Source organism: Pteropus medius, unplaced genomic scaffold, assembly GCF_902729225.1.
Source record: "Pteropus medius unplaced genomic scaffold, Ma_sr-lr_union100, whole genome shotgun sequence".
NCBI classification, from domain to species: domain Eukaryota; kingdom Metazoa; phylum Chordata; class Mammalia; order Chiroptera; family Pteropodidae; genus Pteropus; species Pteropus medius.
This window is the reverse complement of record NW_024354875.1, coordinates 17,004,218-17,029,110: the sequence shown is the minus strand read 5'-3', so window position 1 is coordinate 17,029,110 and position 24,893 is coordinate 17,004,218. Positions and strand designations below refer to the sequence as shown.

The following is a 24,893-nucleotide window of genomic DNA, read 5'->3' as shown; positions in this document are numbered from 1 at the left end:
AAATAATTAATTCTTCCCAATATGTTCACCTAAACTAAAAATTAAATGCTTAAACTTCTTTTGAAAATCAGCAAAAGAAGGTATATGCATATGTATCTTCATATATGCAATGCTTATAAAACCCAAATACTCTTACGTGGTTTATTAATAACATTTCCAAATCAAAAATATCTTCCTTGGTTCACTTTCTGTCTTGTGCCCTTTTTTCCACATCTCCTCATAATAACCTGAGAAAGGCTAATTAATCCCTTTTATAGTGCTCTCCGTTGCTCAGCGCTGCAGAGAGTAGTTCAAACAATACAAATAATAAAACTTTCTTTTCCTATCTCTTAGTTTTTGCTGCTCTTTCCCGCATTACCTTGCTTCTAAGGATGTCTCTAGGCTCATACAGGTTGGATCTAGAAACTCATGGAATTTCCCTTCCTCTAACTCACTCTGTTCCTCTTTGCCCTTCTGCGCTCAATTGCTCCATGGCGGGGGGAAAGTAGCTGATTGCTTTTTGTTCTGGATGCTTTCTTATCATACAGGTTCTATACAAAGAAAACCTGGGCACAGGAATTCCAGTTTCCATCACTCCTGAGATGCAGAGAGTCAAACACAATCAAGAAAACCTTAGCTCGGTATTTTGGAGAGAAAGGGAAAAGAAGATGCCATTTAACCTCATAATTAAATTGATACTAAATATTTATTCTTTTTTTAGATCCATTTCCCTTCCTTTGCTTCTAATATACCTCACTTAGCTAAAGGACATACGTACTCTTACATTTCTGTGATGCTACTATTGGTTCTATTTTTTTTTTTTGGTTAATTCTGATTTCTATTTCATCTGGAATTTTAAAATGTTTTTTTAAACCACTTGTCTTTTAGTTTGCTTGGATAACAACAAAATCGAGTTCTAACAATCTTAAATCCCCATGTGATTGTTTAGGAGGCACCATGCTCATAGAAATGAAAAAAATAACATGGATAACACCGACAGCCCTCTCCTAGCAGCTGAGGTCCTTGGTTCCCTAGAGAGTATCTCCCCATCCCAAGAGTGGCTGCCATTAAAATAGTTTGTGGCATCTCGTCAGTATATAACACCTGGCTTCTTGGACTTCTGTGTCTTTTGGTAACGAAGAAGTTGAACTCACCCTTAAAACTCACAACAAATGAAATGTTACTTATGGTTGTTTTCTGGATGCTTTCTCATCACACAGGTATTATACAAAGAAAACATGGGCAAGGGAACCCCTCTACCTGTCACTCCAGAGATGGAGAGAGTCAAACACAATCAAGAAAACATTAGCTCGGTACTTTGGAGAGAAAGGGAAAAGAAGATGCCATTTAACTTCATAATTAAATTGATACTAAATATTTATTCTTTTTTTAGATCCATTTCCCTTCCTTTGCTTCTAATATACCTCTTAGCTAAAGGACATACGTACTCTTACATTTCTGTGATGCTACTATTGGTTCTATTTTTTTCTTTTTTTGGTTAATTCTGATTTCTATTTCATCTGGAATTTTAAAATGTTTTTTTAAACCACTTGTCTTTTAGTTTGCTTGGATAACAACAAAATCGAGTTCTAACAATCTTAAATCCCCATGTGATTGTTTAGGAGGCACCATGCTCATAGAAATGAAAAAAATAACATGGATAACACCGACAGCCCTCTCCTAGCAGCTGAGGTCCTTGGTTCCCTAGAGAGTATCTCCCCATCCCAAGAGTGGCTGCCATTAAAATAGTTTGTGGCATCTCGTCAGTATATAACACCTGGCTTCTTGGACTTCTGTGTCTTTTGGTAACGAAGAAGTTGAACTCACCCTTAAAACTCACAACAAATGAAATGTTACTTATGGTTGTTTTTCTGGATGCTTTCTCATCACACAGGTATTATACAAAGAAAACATGGGCAAGGGAACCCCTCTACCTGTCACTCCAGAGATGGAGAGAGTCAAACACAATCAAGAAAATATTAGCTCGGTACTTTGGCAATAAAAAGACAAAACTACTTCTTTAATGATTAAAATAATATATATTAATCCTACTTTTTAAAAACAACTTAAATTTTGTGAATTTCTTTATCACAATTATCCTTTTTTCTTATAGGGCTACTTCTAGCCTTAACTCCAAAATAACAAAATTGTTTTAATCTATAATTTAAAATTCTAATATCCAGGAAGTAACAGATTTTCCAATAAAACATTATTTTGCTTATCTCTTCCCAAACTTACTCTCTATCCACTAGCCCCAAGGTCTCTTTGTTTTCAGTACTCTTGAAATTTGAGGTGGGGGAGGGGTGGCGTAGTAGGTGTAATGGGGCTCTTTCTGGAACATTGAAGTTGTGATTTTGTTGTGTTTTTGCAACTATGACTGTATGTTCTAATCTACTCTGTCAGATTCAGACAAAGAGACCTTGGGAAAAATAACCTCTGATCCTGTCCTTCAGGAATAATGATACAAATTAAGTTTCAGTAGTGGGATTGGCAAATGATTATCATTTTACTTAAAAAGGAACACATCGTTTGAACTGTTTTTCATTTTAACAATTTTAGTTCTTTTTGTTCTTTTTGTCTTTATCATGGGCTTTAACTGCTAACTTAGCAAACGATTTCCTGTAAGCCTGTGCTCTGTGATCTGTGATATTATACAGGTTGATAAATTACCCGGGGCTTGGGGTTTGTGTCGGGATGACTTCAGCTTATGTAATAAAGAACCCTGTGGTCCTCCACGCCAGCACTGTCTACGGGTTTCTCTAATAGTTGAGCACAGTGCTGCTAAAACTTCAGGGTGCACCAGAAATATCTGGAGGGGTTATGAAACCAGATTACTGGGTCCTCCCTGCCCCAACAGTTTCTCATTCTGTAAGATTGGTGTGGGGCCAGAAAATGTGCATTTCTAGCAAGTTCTCAGGTGATGCCGACCCCGCTGTCCAGGGACCTCACTTGGAGAACACCACTTTAACAGAATTCTTTCTCTTAATTGGCTTTTCTCAAACCTCCCATGTCCCCGAGAATGACTCTGAGGGGATACATGGAGGTTGAGGATTTGACATGATGTGTTACCATATGTTTTATTGATTTACCATAATAGTGATATCATTGCTGAAAACATTGTTTCCTTACTGAGAAGTTTGATGTTCTCCTAAACTAAAGCAAGAGGCAGAACACAGATGACAGCAAGAGAAAAAGCGGGGAGAAATCCTTTGGTTGTTTAAGGGCCTATGATTTTACTGATGTGTCTAGATGAGTTTTAGCGCTGCAAAAGATCTGATTTCTTGCCGCTACCTGGGAGCAGCCTCCACCTTCTCCGTGGTGTTCCAGCCCAGGCACCTAAGTCCAGTTCAGATGATCTGACAGGGACTTGAAATTCATAGACTAAGGTAGCGTGCAGGAGGTCCCTCATGCTTCCAGGCACATTGCAGTTCTGCCTTGCAGGCTGCAACGATTTTAGGGTAGGGTCCTATCCTGGAAATGTGCGTCTTATAACTACATCAACTACCTTTGGAAGCATATTTTTTTCCATCTAACTTCACCGCCCCAATAGTTTGGCACCCTGCCTTTCTAACAGATGTTCTATTCCATTTAATCTTTTGGTAACTGTAATTCTTTTTTTCTTTTTGGCTTTTCAAACCCATTGGCTTCACATAGGTTTTGTACAAAGAAAATGTGGGAAAAGGCACCCCAACCCCTGTCACTCCAGAGATGCAGAGAGTCAAACGCAATCAAGAGAACATTAGCTCGGTATTGTCTCAGGAAACGAAAGTGCTTTTAATTTTGCAAAGTAACCCATGCAGTTTGGCCTGCTCCTAACTCAATCCCAGGTTAAAAATGAACAAAATGCCAGTTTTTTTGACTCTCCTCTAAATGATATACTACACTTAGCATTGCTATTAACCGTTTTTTAAGCTTTCTTCTCGAGAGCTGTTCTCGCTAACAGTAATAGATTAAACATGGAGTTTTCTCCCTTAAATTGCATTATATTTAATAGCCTGAAAATTGCCTCCTAGTGACTTTAGGCCCAACTTTGTATCTCACAGGTGTTATACAAAGAGAACCTGGGGAAAGCGACCCCCACACCCTTGACTCCTGAGATGGAAAGAGTCAAACGCAATCAAGAAAACTTTAGCTCGGTATTTCAGAGAGAGAAAAAGAAATTGTTACACTTTTAACAAGCCTGGCAAACATGGTTATACCACTAATTTATCTCACAGTTTTCCCAAAACTTTTATCTTTTAAAATTCTCCTTTACCCACTTAAGACAACAAACCAACCCCTCCAGCCCAAACTGATTTTACTTCTTTCTTCATCTTTTGCTTTATACAATAACATTTTAATGGCTTTATCTTCCTGAGGTGTTTCTTACAGAGTGTGATATAATTGAGCCATAACATCTGCTAGGTGATATTTTTCAGAACTGGGTTTCTGCTCTCTGATGTCTGGATGCTCTCTTCGCTCCTTTAGGTATTGTACAAAGAAAATATGAGAAAAGCAACTCCGACGCCTGTTACTCCAGAGATGGAGAGAGCTAAGCGCAACCAAGAAAACATTAGCTCGGTATTTTCTAGGATTAAAAAAGAGAAATGCGACGACTTGGACAATAACATTTTAACATCATAAAAAACATGCCTTTTCATTCAACTGAAAACCTCACTAAAATGCAACATCTTGGAAAATAACATTTTAACACCATAAAAATGTGCATTTACTTGTTCAACTGAATATTTTCACTAAAATTAACACAACTGTGCTTTTAAATTCCAAATGATCCTACTACGACGACATCAGTTAATTGCCAGTGTTTCCTCCCTTTTTACTTTAGCCGAGGTAGTCTTCCGTAACCAAGTGTAACAAATTGACTTCTAACATCTTCAGCTCTCCTTCATTTGTAAGGTACTCTACGAAACTCTACTCTCTGAAATGGATGCTTTCTTTGTTTTTGATGTTTTGGGTTTTTCATGTCTGGAAGACTGTGATTTCTGTATTCGCATATTGGTTTACAAAATCTGGACATGAAAACTGATCACTTGTTTTAAAGCATAGTTCTTTCAAATGTCAGTATCACATTTAGCCCCAAATACCATCCTATATTCTAGTGCTACCATTCCTAGCAAATTCAAAAGACCACTTTCTTCCCTTTTCTTTCAAAATTATACTGTGTCCCTTCTCCTTTGAAAATGAAAGTTTCATTTTCAAAGTCAAAACAAATCCTTTCTCTCCAGATTCGAGCCCTGCCTATCCATCCTCATGCTAACCTGTTCCACTGTTTGTCACGGGTTTTGCTGGGTCCTTCCCATTCACTCAAGCTTCCCTCTTTTCATCTATATCTGTTGGAAAGGTCTGGAGGCTTCAGAATTATGACACTCCCATGACCTGTACCCATTCATGGTCTCTCCTCCATCAGGTTCTTTATTCTGATAGCTTCCGGAAACAAATACAAGGCAAAGCTGCCTACGTCTTGGACACCCCAGAGATGAGACGAGTGAGGGAGACCCAACGCCACATCTCAACGGTGAGTCAGGAATTCTTTAGGCTTGGTTGGCCGGCCTGTGGGAACAGGTGAGAAAGGAAATGACGACACCATGATATTTTCACAAAGTGAATTCATGAAATTTCAGGTGAAATATCATGAGGACTTTGAGAAACACAAGGGCTGCTTCACACCAGTGGTGACAGATCCTATCACTGAACGAGTAAAGAAGAACACACAGGACTTCAGTGACATTAACTACCGAGGAATTCAGAGAAAAGTGGTAGAGATGGAACAAAAACGGAATGAGCAAGATCAGGAAACTATTACAGGTAACTGATCCCTAGGTGGGAATATCGACTTAAGTTAAGGGGTACAGAAGAACAAAAGTGACCTCATCTATACCAAGGCAAAGGATAAAAGACCTCAATCTGTGTTTTCATTAAGTGCAAAAGAAAACCGGTATTATTTCATAGTTTGCAAAGCTGACGTCTCTTCTACCTTATACTTTAATCTCCTATGAGAAGGCATGACTAGAACCTAAGCTAAATTAGTGTTATTCAATCCTCCTGCGATTAAGTTTGTATCTTAGTTTCCAAGTTACCAAAAGAGTCCGAGAACATCTATTCTGATCCTTAATCTCACTTTCAGGTTTACGTGTCTGGCGTACTAATCCTGGCTCCGTTTTTGACTACGACCCAGCAGAAGACAACATTCAATCCCGAAGCTTACACATGCTTAATGGTATGTTATGACACAAAAGGCTTAGGACAAAGGTGTCATCATTTCGTGGGCTAGGTCTATGACTTTCAGTCTCCGAAGCTTTTCACTTCCTGAGTTGACCCTTCCACATGAAAATACCTCCATGACTAATGAGCCAAACTCATTTTCTAGATAAGTTTAAGTTAGGGAAAGATTGTTTCCCTGCCCCAGTGTAAGTTTCCTTCAGGCCCTATTATTATTTTTTTCCTTATGAAAAAATTTGGAGATCTTTCTGTTGGAGAAATAATAATGACAACAAAAATACACAGGCAAAGGGAAGAGAATGGATTTGACCTTTAGCAACTTTCTGCGCTCTCTTATGTCAAGGAAGATCAGTCATTCAATAAGAGAGGCCGCATGCCTTTATGCTTTCTATTCATGTTAAAAAATAAAATAACACGTAACGCCTGTCCTCAAAGGATTTATACCCTAGTGTACTGTTGAGAAGAGATGAGTAAATCAGTGGTTACACCCTGACAGTGCAATTTTAAAGGTCTGCACATGCATTGTGGGAATACAGAGAAAGGACACCTAACTGATTTAGAAGTTAGGGAGGACTTTCTGGAGAACTCAGAGGTGGAGTTTGTATGTGAATATTACTATCTGCTCATTTTTGGTGAGCCAGGAAAATGGGCCAGGTGGAGGGAAGGTGTACTCTCAAGGCCAGGCTCTGGACTGGGAGCCTGGCTATACCACTTAATTGTTACCTGCCCTTCACTAATTTACTTAAACTCTTATCTGAAAAATGAGGATAACACCATATGTCATAAGAGTTTTGAGAGTTTCGTCCATGGAAATCTACTTAAGACTTTGCTTGGTAACAAACAAAAACCAACTGAGATTTAATAACTGTTGAGCATTAACTGCCATTGAGGTCTGTCTCTGCTCCCTCTCACAATCTTATCACCCCCAGCCCAAGCTCAGCGCCGGAGCCGGGAGCAGTCGCGATCAGCTAGCGCACTGAGCATCAGTGGTGGCGAGGAGAAGTCGGAGCACTCAGAAGGGGCGGACCACCACCTGTCCACCTACAGTGATGGTGGCGTCTTTTTCTCTGCAACCTCAGCAGGTACAAGTGGATGGCACTGACTCTGACAGCCATGGCCGACCAGCTCACTGGCGGTTACTGTAAGAGAAGTTTTGAGTGACAAAACAAAACAAAACAAAACAAAACGGATCTTTCTAATGAGAAAAGACTAGAATTGTGGAGAGGTACATGAATTAGATGTTCCATTTTCATTCCTCTCTTCTTGGAAATCATTCTTTTTAAATTGGCAGGAAAGGCAGCACTGCTCAGCTGCTAAAGGCAGATTAAATGATGTCTAGCTTTGTTTTTTCTTATAAATGACATTTTTTTTTTCCTTTAAGCTTACAAACATGCAAAAACTACAGAGCTCCCCCAGCAACGATCGTCTTCAGTCGCCACCCAACAGACAACAGTATCCTCTATCCCATCTCACCCATCTACTGCTGGAGTAAGTCGATAATAAAGAACTTCTCAAATCATTCTTATTTTTTGATATGTGCAAAAATGATTAAAGGTATTGTTCTCTTTTATTTTTTTTAACAAAATCTTCTATTTTATATAATCTCTTTTACTATGCCTCTTAGGTTAACATTAAAAGTAATATCAGAAAACTTTCATTACTAAACCCTAATTAAAAAGCATTATTCAATGGTAATGCAAATGATAATTTTGGGCGCTTTGGTCTCACTCACTATCATAAACTAAAACATTTTCTGCTTGGAATCATTTTTCAAGAATATAAATATGTATGCACATGTCACACATATAAACATGTCATATCTTAGGCCTCCGCTATTAATATGTATTGAAGAATTAAGTCGAATCATGTTCACAGTTAACCAGACGACTTTAAAACTCTTAGTTTAAGACCTGAATGTTACTCATAATATCACAAAAACATAATTCTTTAGGATTCAAATAAACAATATTTGTATGAAAAAAACTATGTTTACTAAAGGATTTAAATGGTGATATAAATAAGTATTGAGACCCATTATATTTCGGGAACGTAAGCTGGTAAAGTTGTCATCTCTCCTAAAACAAATTCATAAATTCAAAGCATTCCAATCAAAATCTCAACAGCACTTTAAAATGTTTGTATGTTAATCCTCAAATTTATTCAAAAAAGATGCAAGAATAACTAAGTAAATTTTGAAAATGACAAATAGGAAAAAATTTAACCATATTAGAGCAAAACACATATAAAACTATTATAATTAAATATGGATTTAGCATGGGAATAGTTTTTTTAAAAAAGATGAAATCCAGAAATGGACTCTAAAATAATTATAAATTTGCAAATAGCAGGAAAAAAACAAAATTATAAAATACTACAGCATACTACTGGTATGCTCCCAAATTCCCAAAGTGAGAGATACTGCAATATTGTTATGGTTTTTCAAATTCTTCTCCAAAACACAAGATCGACCTCAAAAGACGGGGGTGGGGTGGGGAGGTGGAGGCCATATGTAGAATAAGTATATTCTTTTTTCACATAGACACATGTACATGGCTTTATGAACACATTATTAACATAAGTTCATCATTCGAAGGGTACAATTCCAATGATTTTTAGTTCCTTACAGAGTTTACATAATTTTAGAACATTTTCATCACCCTAAAAAAACCACTTGTACCCATCAGCAGTCACTCACCATCCTGAGCCTCTCCCTCTACCCACCACCCAATCCCTGGGATCCACTAATGTACTTTCTTTCTCTACATATTTGCCCCTATATATTGACATTTTATAAAAATGAAATCACACGCGTGTGTGGTCTTGTGACTGGCTTCTTTTTAATATTTTGAGGTTTGTCTATGTTGTATCATATATCAATACTTTCTTCTATTACCAAATAACATTCTATTCTATGGAAATACCACTTTTCTTTATTCATTCATCTTGATGGGCCTTTGTTTCTACTTTTTTGCTGTTATGAATAATGCTGCTAATGAATGTGGGTGTACAAGTTATTGTATGAACATATGGTTTCATTCCTCTTGAGTATATACCTAGGAGTGGCATTGCTGGGTCGCATGGTAACTCTGTTTAACGTGGAAAGAACTTCCAAAACTTTCAAAATGGCTGCACGTTATAAAGTCCCATCAGCAGTTTATGAAGGTTCCAATTTCTCCATATCCTTCCCAAACACCTGTTATGGACTATCCTTTTGATTATCCCCATTCTGGTGCGTGTGAAAATGGTATCTCATTTGCATTTCCCTGATGACTAATGATGTGCATCTTTTCATGTGCTTATTGGCTCTTCATATATCTCTTTTGGAGAATTCAAATCCTTTTTTTTGGGGAGGGGGTACTAAGTTGTAGGGGTTCTTTACATATTCTGGGGAGTGATCCCTTATCAGATATATGATTTGCAAATATTTTCTCCTGTTTGTGAGTTGTCTTTTTACCTTCTGGGTGGTGATTGCACATTCTCTTTTGTGCAACTTAAATTTATGGAGTAAGTCATAAGGTTAATTGTCGCAAATCTAATTTATTTTTTCCTCTTTTCCCATCTTCGCAAATAGAAAATCTTCCGTGCCATGTACGACTATATGGCTGCTGATGCAGATGAAGTGTCCTTCAAAGACGGAGATGCTATTGTAAATGTTCAAGCCATCGATGAAGGTTGGATGTATGGCACTGTGCAGAGGACCGGCAGGACTGGCATGCTCCCGGCCAACTACGTTGAAGCTATTTAAGCATTTCAAAGCATCGTGCCTGTCTACAGGGCCTACAAACACTGCAGTCAGTAGTTTAGTTCAGACTCTCCACTTTTACCCAAGTTCTCAAGCTGCTTAATGGTTTTTCTGTCAATATGATTCATAGTTGTACCATCCTTTGTTTCTATATGAACCCAAATAATTCTTCAGTAAAAAAAAAGTTAACATCACTAATCTGTCTAGTTATTAAACGGTTTATTTCATTATTTTCTGGACTTGCACATAAAATGAGACATTAAACCCATAGGTTCATTATTTTTTAAACTGCCATTACTAAATTTTCCTTTGGGTTTTAAGACGTTTAATTTCAGAATAGACATTTAAAAAGTTTCTGCAATGTTACATTATTACCATACCATCTTTCTTCATTATGAAAATGTTTAACATTATTTTCTAAAACTAGGATTCTGAATGTTAAACACATTAAAGAAAAATGGCGGATGTTCACCTCGTCTTGCTTACTGAATGCTGATGCTTTTTATTTCTAATCCAGTTCTGAAGTTATAAAGCTGATAGTCAATATAAACTGGTGATAAGCTAGTAACTAATAAAATCTGTAATTCTGCAACAAACACTACTGATGGAATGAGCCTTGTTTACTTTCAGTAAAAATCTACAAATAAAAAAAAATTCAGTATAGCAAATGTCTGATCCTAGACTTCATTTAAAAAAATTAAACTTAAAAAAAAACGTATTGCGAAAAATGCACAAGCATAGACTTTCTCAGAACTCTATTCATACTTGTATTTAGCAAGCTTCCCTTAGGCTCGGCTTTAAAGTTTTAGAAAGAATTTTAGGATCCAGTCTTAACCTCAGGGGATCTTTCTTGTCTGTATCCAGTGGGCTTGGCAGTAGGTGGCAAGGCATTAAACAAGCAAAGGGGGACTGCCAACCAATAACAGCTTAATGCTTTAGTTTTCGGAGTATCTTTTCTAAAAAGCAAAAGATCTGTCCACATTCCTTTAGAGCTGTACTAATCCTGCTGTCGTTAGACTTTTTAATGTGTGTCTCTCTCAGGCTGAGTACACCAGTGAACACTGCACACTTGCAAATGATGTGTGACACTTGCATGCTAAACAAGCACTGTGCAAAATGCTGGGGTTTGAGTGATGAGCAAGATACAGTTGGCATCCTTATGAAACTTACAGAGCCAAGGAAAAGGCAGACCTTCTCCTAAGCATCCTAATGGTGAGGGAGATTGCCACTCCTCCAAGTCAATCTTCACTTAAACTAGGTTAAAAATTTAGGTTAAGCCGGGAAACAATCTCATTGTGCACTGGAGATGTTTTCCCTTAAACTTTGGGAACACCCAAAGTATTTGCTGTCTGCTAAGGTAAGCGTTTTTAGTTTTTAATTTTGCTATTTACAAGGCTGCCAAAGCACATTTTATAGTTGCTATACAATGAAAAATAAACACATTTATCTCAGTTTTTTTAAGCTTGAAAAAGTTTCAACATATACAAGAGAATCCTCCTATACTTACCTCTTAGCCTCAAGTTTATTAACTCATGGTTAATCTTACTCCATCTCTACTCCACCAATGCCCTCTTCTCATTATCTTAGTTAATCCTATTAATCACATTTCTTAAAAATTTATCACAATTCACACCTTAAAACACTAACAATATCTAGTATTCCAACTTCTGTTCATCTAACTTTCTAGCCAACTGCTTGGGCCTCCTTTTTTGTCAGTGCAATGATACCAGGGAAGTCCTTTCATTGATCTCGACCACCAGACAACACCTAAGGCTGCACAGAACCTCAGTGTTTATTCACATCAAGAGTCTATCAAGGAGCTAAATTATCCTAGAGCCAAAACTCAAAGCCACTCTCTTGATCACCTAGCCCACAGTTTAACTTGATGCCATTCTTGTGAAATGTTTTTCGTGCTACCTGCCCTTGCCCCCAATTCTTATGTTGAAGACCTAACCCCCAGTGCCTCAGAATGTGACTGTCAATAGGGTCATTGCGGAAGTTATGAGTTCGCCATGGTGGCAACAGAACTGGTGCTTTTTAAATGGGGAAATTTGGACAAATAGACACACAGAGAGATTACCATGCAAAGATGAAAACAGAACTTGGGTTGATGCTTATACATGTCAGAAAAAATAAAAATTCCCACAAACCACCAGAAGCTAGGTGAGAAGCATGGAACAGTCTTCCTTATACCTTTAGAAGGATCTAAATCTATCTCAGACTTTTAACCTCCAGAACTGTGAGACAACAAATTTGTTGTTTAAGCCACTCATTTGTGGCTATTACAGCTGCCATAGTAAACTAATGTAGTGTCTTTCAACATCACCAAATCTATTTTTTAAATTTAAAAATGTGGATTTAAAAGTGTGTGGAACCCACAGAACTGAATAAAACAGAACCTATACTTAAAAACAGGCCGCAAAAGGGGGCAAGAATAAGAATGGTTTATGTGTGTATGGGATACAATGTTCACTCTAAGTTGCTATGTAGATTACACTGTTCTTACTTATTTCAGATCGTACTATAATAAAATGAAAAACCAAAACCCCAAACCAACCAAACAAAAACAAGTACCAGAACTGTTTAGTTTTTATGGTTTTATTTCAGATTAAAGTGCATTTCTTTAAAATGTTTCAACATCCAGTTTCATTTGGCAAGTGGTAACAGTCAACTCTTAACAGGTCATGAAAAATTTTACTGTGAATGAGATTTTTCCTCCCTCAACAGTCATAATGAATCTGCAAACACACTATTAGAATAGGTCCACCTGCTGCAAACATAAAAAGCATTACATATAAAACTGCACCTTTATTTCCCATCTACTAGTGCAGTTAAATGAGGAATGAACAAGTTCTGTGAAGTTTCAATTTAAATCATCTGACATCAAATATAAATACTTTCTGAATGTAAAACTAATCTCTTAGAGTTTATCAAGTGACGAGAACAAAAATATTACAGGGTTAATGACTGATTCGGCTTCTCTTTTTTTAAGTGCATAGTCAAGTCTATATCCATAGGAGGTAGTGTTTAGATTGAAAGCAATCCATTTCTCACCAACAAAGAAAGCAAACTGTGACTTAACTTATAGTGCCAGATGCCTTTCCCTCACACTTCAAGGACCCTTAATTCCATGGCAAACACATTAAGAGTTTTAGTAGGGGTAGAAAGTGTTCCTAAAAAGTACTAGTATCTTCTGGTATACGTGTATTTGAGCAAGAGTAAGACATAAATGGAAACAGGGGAACCCATTTTATTAAGTAAAATCTAAATAACAGGAATAGAAATCAAGAAATTAAGGAAGCAAGATCCCCTTTCTGACAGCTAAAAGCGAAAAACCAAAACTAACTACATGCCACTTATGAACAAAACTATCCTTTATAACAGCGTTGGCAAACTTTATGTAAAGAGTCAGATGGTAAATTTGTTAGGTGATACAGGCCGTAGTCTGTCAGATGACTACCCAACACTCGTTTTAGTAGGAAAGCTGCCAGATATTATGTAAGTAAGCATGGCTGTCCCAATAAAATTTTACTTACAGACACTGAAATTTTAACTTCATATATTTTTATGTGTCACAAAATACTTTCAATCTTTCAACCACTTAGACAATGTGAAAACCATTCTTAGCTCAGGATTAAAAAAAAAAAAAAGGGGGGGTGGCAGGCTATAGTCGACCTCTGCTTTATAAAAACATACAAGACTGCCATCTTTGTTTTTATACTCAAAACTGATTCTTAATTCCATTTTTCCTATTAGAAAAGTTGCCATTCTATAAAAGTAAAAAATTCTTTTACTTGTTCATCATTCAATTATCACAACAGCTATACTACATTCCACTTTCTGTTCCATGGCACTGTTTTGAAGGTGAACATCCTAGTTGTATACATTTTACCTATTTAAGAAATAATGCTGCTTTTTGTCAGAAATATTTATTTTACTACCTTTGGGGGGATATTTGATAATGTGGATTTTATATAATTACTCAAGGTATTATCAGCATTAATTATGGCACTGTTATGTACAGAGTAACTATTCTCAGGGACTATTGGTTGCCAGCCCATTTTCGAAGTATATATGGCTATCAATCAGTCCCTATACTTAAATGACCAAGTTGCTTTATTAATATTTTGGTTCAATGTCTTTCCCTTTCTCTTGATTTCATTATTAATCAGTGCAATAATCTATCAGCATATGTTTGCTGTCTAGTAATCTTAGTTTTATCCACAATTACAAATTGGTACACTAAGGCCAAAAATGTTTCCCTCTATGTGGACAAAAGCTATGTAGGCTTTTTGTTCCACATGATATAAATTTAAGACACTGCCTTCAATTTTGTATTCTCAGGTAAAAATATTATCTTTTATTCTAATGGTATTATTTCAGGGGAGTAAGCATTTACAGCTTGGCACTTCATGTTTGGTTTTAACCATTTTTTGGTGAAAGGCTTGGTAAGATAAAAGAGAAATGGTTAAAAAATTTGTAGAATTTAACATTCTATTCCAAAAACTGAGCAAACAACTCATAATTCTGTTAAGACTACTATTCTATTAAATATCCATATATCTTCTAATCCAAATGACTCTGATTTAATGATTACTTCCAAAAAGCAATATAAGAAGCCTGGCATATAAGAGATATATCATTAATTGGGCCATCAAAAACCACAAAGCCCAGATTTATTTTACAGATCAAGCAGTTAATAAATTTTGGTATAACTTCAAAAAATTCATTATTTGTGGCTACATTTTCTTAAGTGCTTTGGATGAAGGCAACTCATATAAAGAGTAAATATGTGAAGAAAATACAGTATCAACAGAATGCCAAGAAAAACATTTTTAGAGAATCAAATTATTCAACTATCTTTCCAACTCCATTTTACAATGAAACAGTAATTTTCAACCATGTAACATAATAGCAAAGTCACCAGAGGTCTTCAGTACAATGACAAGGCACATCTGTCAGACATGACTTATTTTGGCACTGCTAACTTTACTGCCAGTTTATTCTTAGGGGCAGTTTGTTTTCAATGTTTATTAATAAAATAATGAAGTCCCATAACCTATAAGATGAGGTTCATTTAGAGAATAAATGTCCGTAATATTTTAAAAATTTCCCTTATATTAACAAAAAAATCAGAATATAATCCACACATACTCAATAAGATTCACTGTCCAAACTGCTTAAAATAACGTTCTTTATAAGATGAAATACTTAACTGCATAAATCTTCCATATTTTGAAGGCTCCAAATGACACAAAATTCTGCCTTTAACTTTACAGCTTGAACATTAATTTGAAGCCTTCAAGACTAGTCTGCATCTTCAATTCACTAATTTGAAAAAGTTATTTAAAAAAAAAAAGACAACTTTTTTTTGGTGGCAATAATTCTGACTTTAAAATCTGCTTGGGCTATCAAAACCTAATTCAATTCACAGCTTGAAGCCTCTTCAGCCTATCTACAAGTGCAGTCCACAGACACCAGTATTTGTAGATCATGTGGAAATTTTGAGAAATGAACCATCAGGCCCTATCACAGACCTATTCAGTCAGAATCTGCATTTGCACACACACATGCAATTTTGAGAAGCACTGTGTTAAAAGTCAAAACTTCACTCTATTTGCATACAAAGTACAAGACCTTTCTAAAGGCTTAGGAATAAATTGGACATGGGTTGTGCTAATGAACAGACAGCCCCTGACAAGTCTTAACCTAATAATGTCAACAACTCATCTTCCTAAAAATCTATTATGAAGAATACAAGATGGGACTTAGGCCTTTTTTTACTGGATTATAAAGTCAAAGTTGGAAGAAATGACATTAAGGGGAAACGGGACCCCTCTTAAATTTTATCTGTTTAATTTAAACTTAGCCAGCTTTTTAAACAGCACTTATTTTTAATTATCTTGGGAAAACAAACAAACAAACAAACAACTCTACTTGAATGCTTTACATATACCTATTTTTTTCTAATTTTGTTTTTTGCCCTGCCACTTTTATTTCAAGTAATATAAAATCTACCTTTCTTGACATTTATTTTGATTCTTAAACACATAAAAGTCTCTAACTTTCAAGCTGTACGGAAAAAAGAATCCATGGGCAATGTGAGGAATTACCATGTTTTTCAGTGTTCAGATTTAAATCTTATTTTTGACCATGTTATCCAATAGTATTATTTAACCTGACTCATCCCATACTATATGGAATTAGAGCAAAAGCCACACACCATTCAACATGGCCTTCAAACGTGTTCAAATAGAGCATCTTTAATAGACTCACTGAAAAAGTGAATTTATATCCACTATGAAATCCATTTTGGAACATGAAAAATTACACTATGCTTCTGCATGCAACTAAATTATTTTTACAAATGCATAAAATAAATCACATTTGAGTATTATTAATATTTGCCATTTGTTTTATTAACCATTAGAAAATATTTGAAAAAGCTGATTATTTCAATAGTGAAAACACAACGGAGCTTCAAGAAACAATGCAGTTTGCTATTCAGGAATCACTTAGAAAATTTCGCAGTAATTTTAAAGGCAATACTGAAAATAGGGTGCCTCAAATACATACTTATAACTTTATCGACAATATTTAGCAAACTGTTTTTTGCCCTCAAATATTTTAAAATATATCCCTGTTAAACCATGTTATTAAATTAACACCTGTGCTTGTATCAAATTCAGTGATTTAAGTAAATGGTAAACATTTTGGTCCTATTTTCTGCTATACTATTTACCATTTCAAGAACTTCATTCCACCAGGAAGCTTAGTTCACAAACATTAAAATAGTCATGATATGAACTAATTTTGACTCCTCCACACATACACACCCGTTCTTACTCACATCTGTTCATTTAAAAACTTATGTGCCTCTTTTCTATTATAATTTGGGAAACAAATGGTAGACAAAATGAGCCACAACTGTAATTGTTAAAAATATTTTTCATTACTTATTTCGCTAAACTACAATCCTCAGTTCAATGGTCCCAGAATTTCTTCTAAAATCATCCATATACGCATATCGATAATGGACAATAATAATTAACAATAATGGACTTACAATTATGAAAAAGACAGCAACTATAGGTGCTAATTAGACATGAGGATTAAATTTCTATAACTTGCTGAAGAATGTGTGCCTTTTCAAGTAAGGGTTAGTTCTGAATAAAGTATGAAACAGATCATTCTACCCAGAGAACAAATGAGATATTCTCATTGTTAAAAAAACAAAACAAATATGGGAAGTCAGGCACTAATACTAGTTGGTCAAACTGAAAAATGTTTTAATTATATACAACCTATTTTTTTTTTAAAACTAGACAAAACATACATATTTAAAAAAACTTTCAAATTTCTTCCAAGTTTGCTTTAGGTATAGATGAAAAGAGCAGATAAATTCTAGATTTCTTATAGTCCAAGTTATAATGAAAATACTCTCTCTATTAAAAAGAAATGTAATGAGGCATGCTTTCTAGAGGCTGATACCCTCTTCCAAATCAGAAGGGGAAAAAAGGTGTAGAAATGAACAACAAAGTTATTCTGTAACACTTTCTCATTTCTTTAACTTTACTCATTCTGGTTACTTTAGAAAATAAATTCATGTTTTAACTAAGACTATTAACTAAATACAAAACTTTGTTGTTTTATTTGTAAATACAGACTCCTACAAACATCTGCAGCAAGCCCACAAAGCACCTCACTGTTCATTCGGATATTTCAGTATTTAATATGTACAAAATGTTTCTATTAAGCAAAACAAAGGTATTCACAAGCTGCAGAAAAACTCATGCAATTAACAAGATGAAATTTATAAATTAAAAACCCTGTAATCTATACATAATATACAAAGTTATGCATTTTAAAATGAATACTATGTCTCTTAAGAGTAAAATTTTCACAGGCAAATGCTGCTGCACAAATATTTGCTAACGCAAATAAATGAATGAAATCTTAGTAAATTCTGCTTTAATACTTTAACCCCAAAAGCTGAAACTTTTGGTATTTTTCTTGAAAGCTGTCCAAAGTTGACGTCTGTGAACAACAAATTTCTTAAACCTCAGGTGCAACACACATAAATTAAAAAAAAAAAAAATCAAGTATAAACAACTTTATCAGTGTAGCAAAAAAATTCAAATAAAAATTTTCAATTTTACTTATCTTACATAAAATGTTTCATCAAAACATGCATGAGTTTAAGTGAAATAAAATGTCTGCTTTTTTGTTAAACATCTTACATTTCAGTAAGATATTTAAAAGCCACGCATAGCAGCCAAGAAAATATACTATACAGAAAAAATGATGTTACATAATGAACTTACAAAACTGAACTTACATAATAAGTCATTGCCCTTCAGGGTCTGAACTGTTATCAACTTGGTCTGAAATTGTGCTATATTGCAGAACTTATTTTATAAATCAACAGATCCAGTGTTATTTTTTTAAAAACTTCAATTTTCTCTTAAAATACTAAACAGAATTTTCATGGGCTGATGACCTCCAGCGTGACTGCAAATTTCTTATTATTGAGTTTGCCATGTTACCAAGTTTCTCGTGCATTTCAAATAGTTGGCTTCCTGAATAATTATGGAGATCTTCTGATTCCAGTTGAAGAGCAAGTGCACTAATCTGTGCCACAAGATTTTTAGATAATGGAGTTTCTAAAGCAACAGGCTCAACTAAATCTATGACAGAAAAAAAGCACAATTAGATCTATTTCGGATAAAACTTCAACTACACATATTTCTCTTTAAGTTAATAAAAGGCTTAAGTGGCTAGGTTTCAAGCAGAGTACAAGGTGAGGTGTGTATCCTTGCTCCTCAAGCGAACAGGCAACAGAAAAATGTACCATAGCTTTTTTCTGTGCCATTAAAGAAACCGCCAGACTACTACATTTTTATTAAAAGCATTACCAGAACACAATATTTAGTTCACATCCTTATTTGGGACCTTAATGGAGTAGAAGTTGACAATTAGTAAAAAGCAACTAAATGTACTTAAAGTCAAATCAATTGTTTTTTTCATGTATTTGGCAACTATTATTACAAAAAAAAAAAAAACAGATCAGTAAAGTCGGCTGATCTTGTAAATAAAATTGTCTCACTTTCCTAAAACATACCTGAGGCAAGTCTTTCTTCATCAGAAGAGAGAGATTTAGTTTCTATTCCATTTGTTTTTTCAGAAATATCAAAAACTGGAATCTCTTCTAATCCACGAGACTTCACCTTGATTATATATTCAGGCCAGTAAAAACAAAAATAAAACCAACAAATTGAAAATTACTCTTAGTAGGACTAACAACAGCAGAAAAGATTCAAACACAGCCTATCACAGGATTATTAGCTTAGCTAATATTGCTAAGAAATTACGTTCTACTACTACCACACACACACACACAAAACGTGTGAACCTTGAAAACATTACACTCAGTGAAAGCTAGCCACAAAAGACCCAGGTCATATGATGAGAAATGAGAAGCGACCACTAATGGCTTATACAAGGTTTCTTTCTAGGGTGATAAAATGTTCTAAAATTAAATCACAGTGGTGCTTATATAACACGTTGTGAACATACTAAAATCACTTAATTGTGTGCAGAGGAGATGAATTTTATGACATGTGGATGCCTCAATGAAGCAGTTTAAAAAATGTCCTTTTCAGAGATAAACCCCAGGGCCCACGGACTACAGAAAGTACTTCAGAAACTAAATTCTTGATCTATAAGAATTACTATGAAAAATTACTATTGTAGGTTTTGAGTTGTGTAAAACTAATAATTTTTTTAAAGATCACAAATAAATTAATATTAAATCTAAGACTTTCAAGGGTGCAGCAGAAGTCTTCAGGATTCAGTAGCTAGCAAACTCCAGCCTCAAAAATTCTAATAAAGAATGCTGGTTTTCATCCTTAACAGACCCTATTTATTCACAATTTTGCATGTCAATGGATACATAAAGAGTGTCTGAATGAGTTTCAGCAGAGTCTGTGAATCCTTCTGAAATGATATACAAAATTTTCCACGTGTATTTTTATGCAGGGAAGAATCGTGGGGGCTTTCATGAGAAACTGTGGAAACATTCCATGACCCAAAATGTCTATGTGCAGAAAGGTGACAGAAAGAACAAGTAAAAATAAAAAAGTCACAACTGTATTAGATACTAAAATCAAAATACTGTTAATTACAAATCTTCAAGATTTTAATAAATGTTTAATAAATGTTTAGAATAGCTGTCATGAAACCAATCACCAGTTTGGTATAAAGGAGAAACAAGGGGGTAGAAGAACAGAATTCAAAGAATAAAGAGGTACGTTAACACAAGAACACCACAAAATAAATGAGCAAACTTCTTTGTGAAATTATAAAGTGGCTTTTAAGTTACTCTTGGTTGAACAGTTTAAACATTAACATATAATTGTATTGATAAATCATTTACAGTTATGTATCACTTAATAATGAGGATACATTCTGAGAAATGCATTAGGCAATTTTGTCATGCGAACATCACGGTATGTATTCACACAAACCTAGATGATATATACAGCTTACAACACACCTAGGCTATATGTTATAGCTTACTGCTCCTAGGCTACAAGCCTGTACAGCATGTTACTGTAGGAAACAACATGAGATTAAATCAAGCATAAGAGAAAACACAATCAGGAGATGCAGTAAATGTGGGATATAGGAGGTTGCTGCCAGCCTAACATGGCACATTGTTGTACAGCAAACTTTTTTTTTTTCCAAGTAGAAAGACTACACTCTAAAGTAATGGTAAAGTTTAGTGTAGTGAATACAAAAACCAGTAACATAGTTGTTTATACCATTACCAAGTATTATGTACTGTACATAATTGTGTGCTACATTTTTTTGTGACTGGCAGTGCAGTGAGTTTCTTTACGCTAGCATCACCACAAACACGAGTAATGCACTGAGCTACAACCTCAAAAGACAACAGGAATTTTTCAGCTCCATTATAATCTTATAGTACCACTGCTGTATATGCAGTCTGCTGTTGACCAAAACATCGTTATATGGTGCATGGCTGTATTTAAACATGACTTATAACTGACAACTATGTTTTTACCTGCTGCTCATGATATACTCTCAGAGCCTTTTTTACATTGGACACTTTTGGAGAACGAATAGGAAGAGTTTTTATTTCAGATGCTGTAAGAGTACTCAAATCACCAATTGTTCTTATATTCTTGGCTCTAATGAGTTGTCCCAGTCCTCTTGCCCTGAACAATGAGAGGAAAAGGTAGACCATCATTATATTATATAGTTTTATTTATTTTATTTGTGAGAGCCTATTCAGTTCAATTTCCTGATTTAAGTTCAATTATAACAAAATTTATATAGGCTCACCTAGGCCACTCTGAAGACAAAAATCTGAATCTGATGCCACATGCCTGGCTTAAGCCATAGCACTAGAATCAGACTTAACCCTAATGGGTGCTGCATGTTTCATTTACATTATGAATTACTAGCTGTGTGACTTTGGTGGATTAAATTTTGTAAACTTCCATGTTATAAAGTGGAAATAAAACTACTTCTTACAGGGTTCGTATTATTAAATAAGGTATGTTTGTAGAGTCCAGCACAGCACCTGGCAAATAAGCACACAATTATCTTAGCCATTATGATAAATGCTTCTCTTATTGTCCTATCTGGCCCATCTTCACAGCTAAATTTGTATTTATTTCTAAAATAAAACGTATGTGAAAGTGCATATAAATCAACTCTAAATATGAAAACCTTGATCATTTAAATAGTCCTCTTAAATAAGAGGCATCTTTAAGAATAAGCCAGAAGTAGTCTACAGCCATGCTACCCTGAACACGTCGGATCCCGACTGATCTTGGAAACTAAGCAGGGTTGGGCCTGGTTAGTACTTGGATGGGAGACCACCTAGGAAGACCAGGTGCTGTAGGTGTTTAAATAAAAAAAGAAAGAAAAAGAAAAAAAATAAGCCAGAAGTAAATAACAACTTACCACATGTTTGATGTAATCTGAGGTAAAATGATATCAACTGGTGCCACACAGTTCACCAAAGCTGGGTAAACACTTTCTGTTGGGTATGGTATGGATTCTTTAGCCATTTCTGTAATCTTAGAATAAATTTCAAAAGCCGTTAAATAAATGGTCACCTGACTAAACATGAAAAAAAAGTTGCGTGAAAACTAAAGCACTTCTTACTAAACACTTCTTTGAGCTCTTAAATTTAGGGCTACGTGATCCTGGGGACAGAAATCCTTTGCTTGACGTATTATGCTAGATAGAAAGAAAGAAAAAGAAAAAACTCAGAACCCTAGATAACTACAATTTTTTACGACTTTATTTTCACAACTTAAACTGCAAAAATTTCTTAAAATTTTCAGAAAATCTGAAATGTAATGAAATACCTAATCAATTACTTGCAGAATCAATTGCCTCTTACCACCTCTTCATGCTTTCTTACCAAGTAGCAGATAAAAGAACAATATATCCAAACCAAAGATTGTTTCTTAAATAGTTAATTTTAAGACAAATTATACAACACAATTCTGTGTCTGCATACACATATGAGCATTTTAAAGTCTACAGCTTACCTTCAAATGTGCAGTAGGTGAAGTTTTAACACTTTTTACTATGGGAGAACTATTTGAAGAATGGGCCCTAACAACAGAACATCGCCTATCAATGTCATCTGCCAGTCCTGCTTGATATATTGGATCTGCAAAGGAGACACGGCGAACCTGAAAACATAGTTCATGTATTTTAGCTAACAAAATTAAAGTTTTAAAAAATAACATCATAAATTCTCATTTTAAGGTTTCCCCAAAAGAGAATGTGCGTTTAGAAGCTTAATTTATTTCACTAGAAACCAACTGCACATAGTTGTAGCTGTCTAGTGACTGCTTTCACAAATATTACTCAATACCGCAGGCCATTCCAACACTCAACGTTCAAAACTGTCTTTGCATAATACGGCAACAAACAGTGAAACAGGGACAGAAGAAACTTAATAAAAGTGCAGGTGGCAGTTAAAATTGTGTAATCAAATTCTACTAATTTTATGGGCTTACTACCCTGACTGTGAAGAACAAGGTAAGGGGGTAAGCACAGTCCTCACTGGCTTCTGGTATATCCTACAAACCTCTGTTCTAAACTCTTTGAGGGTATCAGACTCACAGCAAGTGGATGGCAATTTTTGTTTCTTAGACCAAACTTGAAATCACACACAGAAATAAACTCAAAATAGATTAAAAACTCCAATGCAATACCTGAAATCAAAAACTAGAAGAAAACATAGGCAGTTAACTCTTAACATCAGTCTTAGCAATATCTTTTTGGTTGTATCTCTTTGGGCAAAGGCAACAAAAGCAAAAATAATCAAATGAGACTATACCGAACTAAAAGGTTTCTACAAAGCAAACCATCAACAAAACAAAAGACAACCTACTGAATGGGAGAAGATATTCATCTGATAAAGGAGTAATACCCCAAATATAAACGAACTCATATAACAGCCTTGCCCCACCCCCGGAAAAAAACCTGCTGAATAATCTAATTAAAAATGGGCAGAAGATCTAAATAGACATTTCTCCAGTGGACATACGGATGGCTAACAGACACATGAAAAGACACTCAGCATCACTAATCATCAGGGAAATGCAAATCAAAACCATTTTACACCTGTAAGAATGGCTATCATAAAAAAAAAATCAACAAATAATAAGTGCTGGCAGGAATGGGGAGGGGGAAAGGGAATCTTCATATGCTACTAGTGGGATTGCAAACTGGTGCAGCCACTCTGGAAAACAGTATGGAGCTTCCTCAAAAAATTAAAAGTAGAGCTGCCACGTGACCCAGCAACACACCACTTCTGGATATTTATCTGAATAAAACAAAAACACTTAATTTGAAAAGATATGTGCACCCTATGTTCACTGTAATGTTATTTACAATAGCCGAGATATAGAAGCAACCTAGGTGTCCATCGATAGATGAATGGGTAAAGATATGGCACATATAGAATATTACTCAGCAATAAATAATGAAATCTTGCCATTTGTGACAACAGGGATGGACCTTGAGGGTATCAGCCTAAGTGAAAGAAGTCAGACAGAGAAAGACAAAAACCATATGATTTCACTTTATGTGGAATCTAAACAAATGAACAAAACAAGACAGAAACAGACCCAGAGGTAGAGAACAAGCTGATGTTTGCCAAAGGGGTTGAGGGTAAGATAGATAAAAAGAAAAAAAATTTAAATATGAATTTAAAAAAAGATGATTCCTTGGTAGTTCATAGAATTGATAGGAAGGTTGGTGTGGTGCGCCATGCTTGAGGAAGGTATAGGGAATAAAAATAAACAAAATAATAAAGTACACTAAAGAAAGACATAAATTCCAATGCATTCTATCTTCACAAACTTTTCAAGAACTTCTATGGTCTATTTTTATTAAACTTGAAACACTTAAAACAAAACAAACAAAAAACAGTGAGCGGCAAAACGAAACCAGAAAAATAAAGAGGTGTTAAGTCTAAGGCCTAATCTCTGAATACTCAGTGTAAAAATTTTTGGTTTAGCCTCGGGAATTCTTCACAATGTGTTTGCTAAAGACAAAATTAAGTGCTGGTATCATTATATCTATCTATACATGTTTGTATAAACAGATATATTCTACTGTAAATGATAGGTTCAATTTAGAATTAAAAAATGCCTGCATCATGACTTTTCTGAACACCTACTTCGCTAAAAAGAGGGCAAGTTTAGCTATGTAAGCACATAACTGTTCCTTTTTTTATTAGGTCATTCAACAAATTATGTGCAAGTTATAAGGCCAGGAGGCAAAGCAGATATAGATAATCCATGTTTATAAACTAGAGTTATAGTTTAATGAAGATGGGAAAATTATAAATGAAATCATATCCAGAAATTGATGAAGGCACAGCCTACAGCCTACA

General features: G+C 35.1%; 2 protein-coding genes and 1 pseudogene across 4 annotated transcripts in view; 2 read left to right on the top strand and 1 right to left on the bottom strand.

The window, feature by feature from the left end:
- Positions 1-10,549, top strand: part of NEB (nebulin) — a 191,705-nt gene extending 181,156 nt beyond the window's left edge. Inside the window, exons 152-161 of the mRNA XM_039855663.1 lie at positions 1,200-1,292; positions 3,634-3,726; positions 4,023-4,115; positions 4,447-4,539; positions 5,387-5,494; positions 5,601-5,784; positions 6,104-6,196; positions 7,128-7,280; positions 7,580-7,686; positions 9,770-10,549. Coding sequence (XP_039711597.1) covers positions 1,200-1,292; positions 3,634-3,726; positions 4,023-4,115; positions 4,447-4,539; positions 5,387-5,494; positions 5,601-5,784; positions 6,104-6,196; positions 7,128-7,280; positions 7,580-7,686; positions 9,770-9,943 — 1,191 coding nt within the window. The 3' untranslated portion in view covers positions 9,944-10,549. The remainder of the gene's footprint in view (positions 1-1,199; positions 1,293-3,633; positions 3,727-4,022; positions 4,116-4,446; positions 4,540-5,386; positions 5,495-5,600; positions 5,785-6,103; positions 6,197-7,127; positions 7,281-7,579; positions 7,687-9,769) is intronic.
- A 1,973-nt stretch (positions 10,550-12,522) lies between these two features.
- Positions 12,523-24,893, bottom strand: part of RIF1 (replication timing regulatory factor 1) — a 54,708-nt gene continuing 42,337 nt past the window's right edge. For 2 of the 3 annotated variants that reach the window (XM_039855660.1, XM_039855661.1), the window contains exons 31-36: positions 22,531-22,677; positions 22,139-22,213; positions 21,935-22,050; positions 21,027-21,180; positions 19,062-19,167; positions 12,523-18,627 (exon numbers count right to left, since the gene is read on the bottom strand). In XM_039855660.1, the coding sequence (XP_039711594.1) occupies positions 18,413-18,627; positions 19,062-19,167; positions 21,027-21,180; positions 21,935-22,050; positions 22,139-22,213; positions 22,531-22,677 (813 nt within the window). In that variant the 3' untranslated portion in view covers positions 12,523-18,412. The remainder of the gene's footprint in view (positions 18,628-19,061; positions 19,168-21,026; positions 21,181-21,934; positions 22,051-22,138; positions 22,214-22,530; positions 22,678-24,893) is intronic. The other variant, XM_039855662.1, reaches the window with a different exon arrangement.
- On the top strand, positions 21,757-21,875 carry LOC120597289 (uncharacterized; annotated as a pseudogene).